Raw genomic sequence first — 13,894 nt, forward strand, 5'->3', positions numbered from 1 at the left:
TTATAACTATGAAATATGATATTACGAACTTCCTTAAATAACGTAGCTAAAAACTATGAAAATAAAACAACTGGCTATTTTTTTCAGAAATGTCTACAAACACTCAAAACTTGTCGTCTTTTTGTTGGGGTTCGAAAATTACTTGAATTATTTATTTCTTCGTAAAAGCAGACAAAAGAGCCTTAGTCTTGGAGTTCACCTTTCGAGTTCTTAAACAAAGTTTCTTATGAAAGGGCTTTTATTTGACTGTTATACAAAGACGTTTTTTATGTACTTAACAGTTAGAATATAAATTTCAAAAAAGAAAGTTATAAAGTTACAAAACTGAAACGAAATATCTTAAATACTTATTTTTCTTCAGGAAATTTATTTTATCATATTTTTTCATAAGCTTTGTCTATTGACCGTGTGATTACCGGCATTTTAGAAAAAAGGTAAGCTTGTGTCTGAATTTCAATTCCATCATTAACCATACAGCTGAACGTGGCCTAGCTTCTCGAGATTGTGGGCTCTGTCCACCTTATAAGAGATAAAGACGTGACTTTACGTATGTAAGTTTGTCTAACTTATGAAATACCTATATCATCGCCCACTGGCGTCTATGGTAAATAAATATTATATACATATTATGTTTGTATCCCCTAAGAGGTATACAAAGAGTAGTAAAGAGAGTTGTCAATTTTGGAAATAGATTCAGAGAATTGTATGGCCTTACCCTTGATTAACTTTTACAATCTGCGCGGGAAGAAAAGCAGCTGGCATACAATATGTGTTTTCTTCGCTACCAGACCAGTACTGACGCAATGTATTGACTTCGAATACTACTATATAGAACATCTCATCATCAATTTAGTCAAGTGGAATACAAAACTGAACATGGTATAACAAGCTACCATTGTCTCACCGCCCACTCTATGAAAACATGTGTCTCTCAGTCTCTGCGAGGCTGTTGTCTCTGTCTTCACCGTAAGGGATAAAGACGTTTATGCATGTATGTATCCTGCAAAATCTGCGGATGTCCCATTATGGGCAATAGATACGTATTTAGCGAAATGATTGCCTGTCTATTTACAATGCGATAGAAGAAGTCACACCCTTCGCCTTCACACCCCCTTATGCTTTTAATTGGGACCCTTTTCATTACAATATGAAATCATAATAATACTTCACATTGAGAACTCGTAAACCGTTGACAAATGAGTGGTTGGTCAGGTTGCAAAGATTGATATTTGAAGAAAAATGGAGGGATATACGCTTTTCTTTATGCAGTAAAGGGATGTGGGCGCCCCATAGATCAAGTTCTCTTTGACCGGGGTCACTTATTGTTGGAATGTCATATTGTGGACACGTGTATTATGGAGTATAAATATTGTGTGGGAGATATGAATTGGATATATTTTTTCGGTACGTTTCGTTCTTGGAAATGGAGATTTGTCAAAGAAACATTTCCATTCAATGTTATTCAGAGATTTGTCGAACCTAAAGGATTTTTATTTTATTATCTTCAACTGAAACCCTTGGGTCGATCAACCCTTCAGCTTGTCTTCCTCATTGCTTATTTGTCATCCCATTTCCATCTATATTTATTATTATTTTGCAACATGTATCGCACTTCTTTCTCGGAGAGAAGGCAAAGACTACAACTTTATAATCTCGGCATACTATGTTCATGTTTTGCTTCGAAGTCATATTGTACTATAACTTCCCGCACTAGTGTAATATTGAAAACAAAAACATTGTCTTTCACAGCTGCTTCTTGTCTCTCGCTAGGATTATAAAAGTCACAAGAGAAAAACTAAAAATCTTAGGATTCCTGTTAGGCTAGAAACATGTCACTATTTGCATCTCAATCCCATAATTAGGCTAACCAGCTGAATGTGACTTTCAAGTGTTTTTAAGTCACTTTGACATATGTATTTCTACTCCATAAGAGACAAATAATGAGCATATACTAAGATAAGAAAAATCGGTGATTTGATATGTGGATTTTAATATCATCCAGGGCTAACCTAAGGCCAAGCCATTTACAATAAGGAATTTTCCTAATAATACATAAATACCCTGGTACTTTAAAAATAAGTATTTTTACTCAGAAAGAGAGAGAAAACTTTTACAGCTTCAGCTAAATGCTCATGAAGGCGCCTTCTCAGCAATAAAACTGCATGAATTGCACATGTCACGTGCATTTACAGTGACATAATCGAGTTAGTGCTCTCATGAACGTTGAACGCTTGTTGTAAACGCTATTTGAAATTCAGTCAGCTCTAAGCAAATATATAAAGAATAAAATATATAAGTTTAAAAATAATAGAAATATAGGAAACGCCTTTCTCGTATAAATTCTGCATTCTTCTTTTAGGTGATGGGCTAGCAACCTACTATGTGAAATTCAATCCCAATATTATGCTGTAGCCTTCGAGTCTTCTCTAAACTTTTGGCTCTATCTACCCCATGAGAGAAAGAGTATATTATATAAGACATACTAATATTATAAAGAGAGGAGATTTGTATTTTTGTTCGTTACGAAAAACAAAAACTACAAGCTCATTTTCACAGAAAAAGAATACTTACACTATTTCGGTAAATACTTAATGGGAAAGGAAAAACAAAGATTTACGCTGAGCTGCTGTAAGTGTACTCGTATTATAGTATTTGGTAATCATGCGCAGGTCAACTTACCAGCCACTTTAGAGTGGTATGCGACACCCACGCCGCAGACGCCGTTGTCTCTGGCCGCGGCAACCTCTCCTGCGCACCTTGTTCCGTGACTATCGACAAATATACAAATATTTGAAAAAATAAAAACAGAGTGATCCGTACATAATGCACTGCCGAAATGGAAATGTTTATAATCAGACAGTAAGTCTCCTGACAGAGGTCACCAGGCTGTATCTCATAAACCGTGATAGCTAGAAAGATGTATTTCCGTTGCCGCTATAAACAATAAATACAAAAAAGAGAAAAAGAAATATAAGGTGGTCTCAACGCAATAAACATGATTTTGTGTTTTCTTTCAATTTCAACAAATATGTTTTACAGAATATTTAGTTGTATTTTATTTTTCAAAAAAAATAATTAAAAACAAGTAATTATTAAAGGATTAAAGTATTCCCATACAACAAACGCATTTTTTTAAGATGTACTGTAATGGTACTTCATCCTTCGTGCACGAGTCTTACTCGCACTTGGCCGGTGTTTATGTAATTTTAACAATAAAAGAAAGTTGAAAAATGCTATGTTGTTGTTTGGAAAATGTAATCACTAAGAGAGACATATCTGATATTTTTACGGCAGAATTTGGAAAAAAATCTAATGGAACAGGAAGAACTTACGAAGATTTAACGCGACAGACAAAGTTGCTTTTAAAAGCTTGATAGGCTATTTAAAAATCGTGCCAGATCATCGTCATTACATTTATGAAACGTTTATCATAAGTAAGTATAAAATCTGATTTACATTGATGTGTTGCTGGTAGTATCTGTTGGCATTTGATGAAGCATTAAGATGATAAATGGTTGTTCTTTTGCTAAGACATAAATTTTTATTAACATTATCATTACATTTTAACATCGGGTGAATTTACCTTTTTTACGAATATTACACAATAATATTAGTACCTATATAAAGGCCGTGTGGCTCTCCCTATCTCTGAATCTCAATTCTATCATGAAGCCAAACATATGAAAGTGGCCTATCAGTGTTAATAAGATTGTTAAATTGGCTCTATAATGCAAGGGATAAAGATATGATTATATGTATGTATAGTTCAGTTTTTTAGATAACAGCTCTGTATTTGCAAATTGCTGAAAATAAAGCAGAATTGAAATTCAGCTCACATTTTAATTACCATACTACAATATATGTGTAATACCAACATATCATATATATTTTCACATATTCATATTAATATAGAATGTGTCGCGCAATTCAAGTTATCGCTCCAAGGTTTTATAATAAGTTACTAGGTACGAAACAAATTTGAAGCAACTTGTCACGAAATTATACCCAATTACTACGATTATACCGCCGCCTAATGACTACTATTCAAGAAAGTTATTCACATATACCAGTGAGTGCTGTTTGAACTTCGCGTAGATAATTTCTTTTGTTTTGGCAAATTAACTGATATTATAGGGATTTTTATTAAGCAGGTCAAAGCTGGTAGATTCAACTTGATAGCTTTTTACCGTTTTCAGGGGAATTTAAAAAAAAAGTTACTTGAATGGAATAAGTAACTTTACCTCGAATGATGGATGATGACGATGAACCATGAAAGTGAAAAAAACACGCAGCTAGACTTAAGGATATAGCATTAATTTGGATAATAATATATTAAGACATTAAATTTAAATTTATTAGGACAGAAAATAGAATTTTTAGCGAATTCAGTACAATTATTTTTATAAAGAAAAAAGGCGTTTCTAAAAAAACTCAAATAATGAGAATGGATGGACGAAAAAGACAAATACATTTATAACTCCGAAGTAAAATTTATGATGGTAAGCGAGTTAAATTCTACAGATTTTGCCTCCTAATTTAATATTGGTAATGGAACCTTCACGCTCGGATACTCTGAATAAGATAAGTGATTTGATTTGCTGATTGTAATTGCCAATTTAAATGTTTCAAACACTTTGAGTGTTACAAATTAGTCGCATATTTACTAATGGTCTAGCTTTCTCTGGTGGCTTTATCTGCGCTAATTTTCTTTCTAACTTCAAATTAGACCTAAGCCCATGCGTGCAAAATTTTACGACTAGAATTTTAATAAAGCGCAAAGATACGAGAAATGAACAGACTTTTGTATTTACCATTTTATAGTAAGGATTGAAACATTGACGGTATAGCGTTAGATGAAGACATTTTTCCTGCTGGCATAAATCCTGGTCATATCCACACCTCTCTGAAGAAGAGGCCGGGATGTGCGTTTGACCATGATCCCGGATTGGATAGGTGTGTGGTTTTTACATTTCCCCTTTTTGAACTTCGCGTGATAAAGTATTAGAAATATCTTTATGTTCAAAAAGATTTACAATGTCATGTTACAAGTTACATTAAAAAATACCTTCAGTCACCGAAATAAATACTTATTTTACGTAAGTATACATTTGGTGGGTTTGAACAACATTTAGTACTTTTAGAATAATTGATTTTACATGTAGAAAGTAAAAATGTCGCAACAGAAAATAACTTCAACTTCGCGTGATAAAAAAATAACTGTGAAGAAGACCTCAAAGAAGAACAGATAAAATTTGACCGTCCAAAAGTTACCAAACCTTTTGTCAATATTTAAAGAAACTTTACTTTCTATTTCAAGCGGAACCTGATATTTAAAGATAATGCTACAAAATATATAGAGCTATTATGAGAGAAGACAAGAAAAAAATATTTTGCTATTTACCTGTTGAACCAATCATCCGTATACCGAGGATACGGGAACGGATCATTACTGCTGAAGTCATACGACGCCTCTGCATTCTGGAAAAAAGAATATTTTTAAAATACAAAAAATATATGTATATTTAATTATTAAAATCTTCTTCAGGGTTTATTAAAGAGGAAACTTAGGACACTACTGAATGACATATGATAAGTGATTTTATTTGTTGATGAACGTACACCTCCAACCGTCGGGAGCTAGAGATTTAAAATTCGACATGTCTATTATTTATATGCTCTTAGGGTGCACTAAAAATGATATTACTGCGAGAGAGTCTCGTAGAACGAAAAATCTCTTGTCATGACTCGCTCTTTGCTCGGGGCTAACTCGATTAAAACTTCCTATAAATCCTTCTTAATGGATGCTTTCGTAAACCGGTGATATAAAATAAAACTGCAATTAGAATGAACTTTCTTAATACACTTCCGGCTTAATACTCTTCGCGAAATCACGACTACATTCTTAAAAGCTAGGAAAGCACTCCCATATTTGAAGGAAAAACGAAATTGCGCATCATACTTCAGACCATAGATTAGTCTATGAAATATTTTACAGTAAATATTGCTGAACGGATTTTAATGATATTAAATGAATCGGAATAATACATGCGCTCATATTTTTCACACAAGCGAAGTGAAGGGTGGATGCTAAGAGACATTCACTGTTTGCATTTGTTTCAATTTAAATAAATAAATCTTTTTAACTTATCTGTAAGGTATTATTATTAGATATCTACGGGCCTTTGATGCCTGAGCATATATAAATAAATTATATAAATAAATGATATAAATAAATGATCTTAATCTATTGCGTAACTTTTTCGAAACTAATTCGAAAAAAGATACGCGAAAACAATTTACAAAAGAAAAATTCAACTATATACTTCGGCCTTTACTATCTCCAACTGAAATTAAATTTCAGACGGCGCCCATTTCGCGTCACTTTCATCCCTTTGTGAATGAAAACATTCCCGATTTGTTTTCCCAAATGTTTTAGTGTGATGACAGACGGACGGCGTAACACGATGTAATTACAGTTACGTGATTTACTCTGTCCCGGAATAAGGAATGTATAGGAGAGGCCTGTTGTTTAATTTTATTTTTATTATTCGTGTGCAATAGAAAGTTGATAATGGGCAGCAAAACTTTCCCGAAATTCACAACTTACATTGACACACATTTTCAGTCACTAGTCCTTGTTATCACTTGCGGGGTAGACGGAGCCAATTATTAGTCTCAAAAACCACAATCAGATGACGGCTAGATTACCCATAAAATGATAATATCCACGGTATTAAGGGTAAACGTCACAGATGAGTGTGTGAGAGAAAGAGACACTAATCGTTTCATACTAGCCAACTTAAGTAGTAGCTACCTATATAGTGTGTCAAGTCAACATTTTCACTGCATCGCATCAGCTTCAACCGTAAGTTTCTAAATTCCAGAAGTGTCGTGGAAGTGGTAGCCTATTTTGATGAAATTGTTGACGAAGTTAGGTCGTGTTCTATATTGCATCGGTGAAGTTCTATGTTCTAAGTATTTGAAACTTTCCCATTCATAACACAAGTTCAAATTTTAGTGACGGAAATTTTGAACAGCGAAGTTCAATGTGTGGCAAGACGGAAACATCTTAATTCCCAATCGAACTTTAAAAAATTTGGTTTAAAAATGTAAATTTTAAACCGATTGGAAGAATCGGCAATTTATTATTATTTTTATGCATGACACCTAGGAAAAGAATCTTTTATTTAATTTAAACCTGTAATATTAACTTTAATAGGGAGAAAATTGGATGAAACCATATAATGATTCACCCATACCTAGGTAATCCTTTCAGGAAAGAATCAAGATGTAAATTTAAATTGAAATCGCGCATGCGTATAGCTCTTTTCAAACTTGCTTGATTGGTAGATAGAATCTCTCTTCTAAATATATTTACAGAAACTAAGGCTTCTTTTTGCGTTCTATAAACTGTCTTACACGCGGAAGAAAACATCACTAAGCCGCCTCGTCGAAAGATGACGTCACCAGACTAGTGACGGCATTTGTTTATGGCCTCTGTAATTACGAGAAACAGTGGGTGTGTCAATGAAAAACTACCATGACGTACATCTTAAGAATACATGTACATAAAATCACCATAAGAGGATCAGTTTTCGGAGCAATCTATCTAATGAACATAAACGCAACTCAGAAAAGAGTTATTGGTACATGGGAGACATATTTTATTTGTACATATTAATAGTTCGACTACCAATGCCTTAGATGTTAAAAAATTTGCTGATTGTTAAGATATGTGTCTTTCTGAAATACTGAAATCTCGGGAAGATTGTCAGATTATAAGGTCCCACTAAAAGAGTTTTGAGTGCCGTGTGGTTCCCGGTACCAATAGAATAGGACCACTCCATCTCGTTGTCATGGATGTCGCAAAAGGCGATTAAGGGATAGGCTTATTATCTTGGGATTCCTCTTTTAGGCGATGGGCTAGCAACCTATCACTATTTAAATCTCAATTATATCATTAAGCCAAACAGCTGAGCGTGGCCTTTAAAGTAAAATTAATGTAAGTACCTAATCAGTTCAATTTTACTTTAAATTAACATCATACTCGTAATAATCTTATATATATATAACGCAACTCAAATGTTTTTCATTTTGCTCAACTCTGTATATTTTTTGATATTAAGAAAGGTTGTTAGAAATAAGTATAACGAAAATCTTATTCCGCGAAGCACATAACGATTACTTTTATTATTTGCGCAAACATCCAAACGAGGCACAAACAAACAACTTTGTTTACATACATCACATTAAGATTATATTTCTGTATGTCATCCGCAAAAATTATACGATGTTGACGAAGTGGAAAACAGTGTGGTTTTTGTCAGATCCAGCCATCGGCACGGGTCTATCTACTATGAGACACGGGGCTTTAGTACCTACCTACTTGTACCGGGATTAAAAGCCTTCGCTTTCTCAATAATTTTTAAGTATGAGCGAAATATATTTAAACTGCATTACAAGTATATACGTCATATTACGACACCCAGGGGAAACAAATGGAGTCATCCTATTTTTAAATGCCTAGAACGACCGGGCAATACAATGGGCGGTCTATTACTTATAATCATTTTTTAGACAACTCGTGCATATAGTTACTTCTATATTCCTCGCGAGGAAGATAGAGCCAATAGTATTGAAAAGACTAAAAGGCCACATTAAGCGGTTCAGCTTGTGGCAGGTTGCTAGCCCGTCGCCTAGAAGAGGAATCTTAAGTGTATAAACCTATCCCTTAGGCGCCTTTTACGACATCCATGGGAAACATGTATCGATTCTATTCTAAAGCACTCGAAACTACACAGACAACCAGTGGATGAAGAAGAAAAAAAGTAGATCATTGGTTAAATAAAACTTATAGGCTAACAATCGAATAATTCGCATTTACAAAATAAGTACGATTGTGATGAGCTGGAATAGAACGCAATCTTATTTATAATATAAATATAAGTATAACTATAAATCACAAACATATAAGTATAACTATGTATTATGTAGATATGTATGTGCTCTATACTATATCGCAAACTCTCTGTATAGTTCAACCTCTTAACCTAATTCCACAGTACCATTATCCATCTACAACATTGGAGTACGTATATATGTATAGATTCTCATAGGTATGTAATAATGCGTTTGTACTTAGCTTTCATATCTATTAAAGCATCGATAAATCGAATGATTATGGTATCCTTTTTAATCTATATATTTATTACTTTAAAAAGTGATTCCCAAAAAAGCGTACTAATAAATTAAAAAGGAATCTTTTTAAATAATACGAAAATAGAAAGAAGCCATTCAAGCCAGCCAGTATTCGGTGTCTCACCAATTTCAAAAATAGAACTCCGAATTTTTAGAAGTAAAGCCAATTGCGTTGGTATCTCACATTAACTTTAAAGAAAATTTCACTCGAACACTTAGACACAAAACTTATTCAGGGGAAAGGCTTGTAAACTTGAGATGCTTCTTGTAGGCGATGGATGGACGCCTACCAACTTGTCACTATTTGGATTTCATTTCCATCATTGAACCTTACAGCTGAATATAAATTATATTAAAAATTAATAACGGTAATATGTAGACGCATAAAATTTTCCCAGAATATTTAGTTGTATATTACCGTTCGAAATAAATAATTCAATACAACAAACGTGATATTTAAACAATTTTTTGTCGAAACGAGATGATGGTACCGAACCCATTGTGGACGAGGCTGAGTCGCACTTGACCGGTTTATACTTAATGTTCTCGAGTCCCCACTGAAAACAAGGTTTTGTTTTTACTCGCGCCGAGCGAGGCGGATTAAAGTTTTAATTAGTTTGTTAAGAGGTTTACCCGCGTAGTTTTAGGTAAGTAGTTACGATGTAATATTTTGTGCGATAATCCCTACTAATACCTATTAACCGTTCAGGTTAAAGGAAAAAGTTTGATGTATCTAAGAAGTGGGTTAAACAGTCCATTTCTTTTTAAATACTGAAATAAAGTTAAACCATTATTAAATTAAATGAATACTCACATAGTTGTACTTTAAATCGGGATGCATGTAATCCACACCTGAAACAAAAATGTACCAATCAATTATCTACTTAATTTAATATTAATTTGTTTATAATCGTAAACGTCTCTACGAATATAGTTCATTTGTATTGACGTCGCTTCTAAAATAAATTTAATTACAAGTTACGTTTCGTTGTAATTATCATATAAAAAAAATAATACCTAAATTATTTCCATAAAATGCTTCAAAACATGAGATTTTTTTAATTGATGATTAAGCAACCTGAATCTCTCTATTATCTTTCTTATCTGCTAGCTGAAGTTTGAATTTATTTTTTAAACTGTTGGCTCTGACTACCCGCGAAAAGATTAAGACGTGATATATGTATATAAGAAACAACCATATAAAATAATATAACAAAATTGCTTACCATCATCCATAATGGCGGTAGTAACATTCACCCCAGTGTACCCCTGCGACCAAGCGGCTTCCACGTTCAGGTCTAGTTTCGGCTTTCCCCCATTCTGGCCCGTATTCTTCAGATACCATTGTAGGGGGAAGTAAGGGTCCCTCGGCTCCGCCGCTGGCTCCGTCTCGGGCAGACGCAGGGGGCGAAATCCCCTTTTTACCCGTTTAAAGCCCGTTTGTTGTACTGCCGTGTGTACCTGTGAGCAATTGAAAACAAGTTTATTGTTAAAAGTGTGGTTAAGTTTGGTACTATTTGTAAATTAACGTCCGGTGAAAATGCTGCAGTGTAGTTCGTTCCGCCGCTTCCTTAACATTTGCGCTTTGGAAGCATACCATGTACATATCCTATTATGAAAATAAATTTATTTATATTATATATTAATAGTGTGACTAAATTCGGGATTTTCTGGTGAAAGGTAAGCTAAGCTGACAAGGGATCTCGTCAAGTCTGCAGAAAAAGATTGATAAATGTGGATCACTCAAAATAAATACGCAAGGCCTAAGGCAAGTTGAAACAAGAACCTTGTCTCTACCTACAAAAGGCTTGAAAACCAAACCTAAAGTGAGCGAGTGAGCTAGTTTAAATTCATTTCATACTCGTAATCACAATTTCGCGCTGGCTTCACACGACATGTTTAATTAAATACTAAACAAGTTTTAACCAAATGTCGAGTATTATTTTGCTAATTTCAATTATCCACAACTCATCCTTAATGCAATTTCAGATGATCAAAGAAACTCGCAGCGAGGTGAAAGTTCTACGCGCTACTTTAACTTGATTTAATTTTATTTATTCATTTCTATTTCTTTACTTAGTGTGAGTAAAACCATCCATACTATTACAAATGTTAGTGTGTTTGTTTGTTTGTTTTTCCGTCTTTTATGCTACATGAGAAGAGCACTTAAAGGTTATGTTTTTTTCCGTAATGTTCAAATAATCTTTACAAAAACCGCAATACTAAAAATCGTTTATAATATCTCATAAAATAAGGAGTGAACATAACAGCTAGGGTGAGTATGATTGATGAGCTAAAATTCTCTGGATTAATGACTTGCCGGGAATCTGTTGCTAGGCATTGTTTTACGTTCGGGTAATTAATGGACCGATCCCGAATTATCCTTCCTTAGGTATACAGGTACGAGAACAAAAGACATCAATTAAGTTATAAAAACTCAAATAATCTGCAATATTTTTAGGCGGTCCTCAGTCCCCTCAGGCGCTCTAGCATGGTAGCGAAATTAAATGGGAACTCCTATTTTTTTTTTTGTCTATATGTTATACATTTATAAATTACAATTATATTATACAATACGGATTGTTCCCCATAGCATGCTGGATTTACCTGTAATCTGTCGAGCAATTGGAATTGATTTATTTATGTTACATGTGTACATGTCATATTGTATCGACTGTTGGTAACTAAAAAGTAAATATGAATAAACACGCATAGATGAGAGAGAGAGAGATTCACGTCATCCCTTTTAAATCATGTTAAATTACTTTTATGAATGAAATCACTACCTTTATTACACAAAAGAACACAATGACAGAGGATTGCAGAATTGTCAGTTACATAAGAGAAATTCTGAGAAGGGAACTGAACAAATGCTTTCTATGTATACCTAAGTAGAAGATATCATGTTTCTAATGCTACCAGCAACACAAGGTAACTGGAACGTAATCGGACACTCCGAGGTTATTGTGTTTCTACTATTTTCTTTAACCTACAGTTTTCTTTTGAATTTGTTTCAATATGCCTCACAAAATATATATTTTTTTCTAAATAGTTTTACAGCCATGATCTTCTTTAATATTAATCATACAATGTTTCTTTAATATTGTAAATAAACTCATTCAAAACTATGATAATAAACAACTTCAAAAATATGATGTCTACTTTAGAAAATTCTAATATTGTAACTGCGAAAGGATGTTAAGATATGTGTGTGTTTATGTGTGTGTATGTTACTCTTTTACGCAAAATCTTTTCGACGGATAAGGACACGCCTAAAATATAACCTGAAATAACACAAACATGTACGACCATACTCACAGGTATTCCCTGGTTGAATATATTTAAAAAGAAAATGTATGAGGTGTGCAATATTGTTGGCTCTACTTCCGGGATAAGAAAAATATTTCTTTTTAGTCATATCAGACTTAACATTGAATTTAACAATTTGAAATACCGAATATATATTCAAAGCAACGTAAAAACAACGAGACTGATCCTTTTTATGTTCAACTGTCTAACAAAAACGTTTGTTTCAATTGGTAGATCGAATCTGTCCTGAAAGTTTTGACAAAGACGCCCATTGAAAATATTAACGTTATTTTTTTAACTGAGACTCAAAGACGATCTTCTCCGAAGGACTATAAAATGGAACTAAGTTTCTGAGTGGTCTTGACTTTTACTGAAGCACTTGCGAGTTCAGCTTGAAAATTCATTTTCTATCAAGTACCTTTGAATTTGATTCTATATATACCTACGTTTACTATGCTTTGACTGAAATATATTTTTGCGCAATCACTCTATTTTGGTCTTAAGAAAAAACCGTTTAAAAACATAGTGTGTGCTGCTTCTCCCTTAGTCAATATTAAGACTAGTTTCATAGTTACGCATTTAATTAACATAATATAGGATTAGTTATCCGAGGTCAAATAAATACTATGTTTTCCACGGAAATTTAAGAACAAGTGCAACGCGGACGGACCTGCGGTCAACATCTTACGCGTATTTGAGTAATGATAGTATGAATACCTTCCAAAATCTCTTTGCGAATTCCAAATACCTTAACAAAGTTACGTTTATTACAAAGCTATCCAAAATTAATTTGACGCTTATATAACGAAATTATACACATAAATTATTCGGCAAATTTGACGAGTAATGTTCTGACAGATAAATTATCCACTCCCCGATATTAGTTTCGTGATGAAATTACTTGTATTCGTTACGTACATAATATTTTATATACACTAAGTATATCTTTATACAATTCAATTGTTTTCTATAAGTATTACACATTCTTTGCATAATCTTTTTGTTATTTTGTGATAACCATAATTACACAGTTCCAAGTATAATAGTACATAGTTATAAAAGCATGATGAACTTTAGGTCCTTGAAAGTAAGGTCCATCTTGGGGTCCTAATCTAGGGAGAGTTGTCAGCTAAAAGGTAGAATAATAAAGATTGCGTACCAATGGATGTTGTTTCAGAAGCCGCGCGTGCGCAATTGAGCGGCGGGGGCGCGCGTGCGGCATGCCGCGGTGCGCGAAGTGCCATTCTGTTTCCGAGCCCAATAACTGAAACAAACATACAAAAAATAATTATATAGTAAAGATAAAGTGAGGGTGTCGGTGGTCCAATTAGGTAAGGTTGCTAAGGGGTCCGGTTAAAATGCGTGAGGCGCAAAAGGGCACAGGTTC

General features: G+C 33.7%; 1 protein-coding gene across 1 annotated transcript in view; it reads right to left on the reverse strand.

The window, feature by feature from the left end:
- LOC106143350 (neuroendocrine convertase 2) overlaps positions 1-13,894 on the reverse strand; it is a 61,194-nt gene that overhangs the window by 19,781 nt on the left and 27,519 nt on the right. The window contains exons 2-6 of the mRNA XM_060949243.1: positions 13,667-13,771; positions 10,425-10,659; positions 10,013-10,050; positions 5,402-5,478; positions 2,680-2,768 (exon numbers count right to left, since the gene is read on the reverse strand). Coding sequence (XP_060805226.1) covers positions 2,680-2,768; positions 5,402-5,478; positions 10,013-10,050; positions 10,425-10,659; positions 13,667-13,771 — 544 coding nt within the window. The remainder of the gene's footprint in view (positions 1-2,679; positions 2,769-5,401; positions 5,479-10,012; positions 10,051-10,424; positions 10,660-13,666; positions 13,772-13,894) is intronic.

Source organism: Amyelois transitella, chromosome 18 (genome assembly GCF_032362555.1).
Source record: "Amyelois transitella isolate CPQ chromosome 18, ilAmyTran1.1, whole genome shotgun sequence".
NCBI classification, from domain to species: domain Eukaryota; kingdom Metazoa; phylum Arthropoda; class Insecta; order Lepidoptera; family Pyralidae; genus Amyelois; species Amyelois transitella.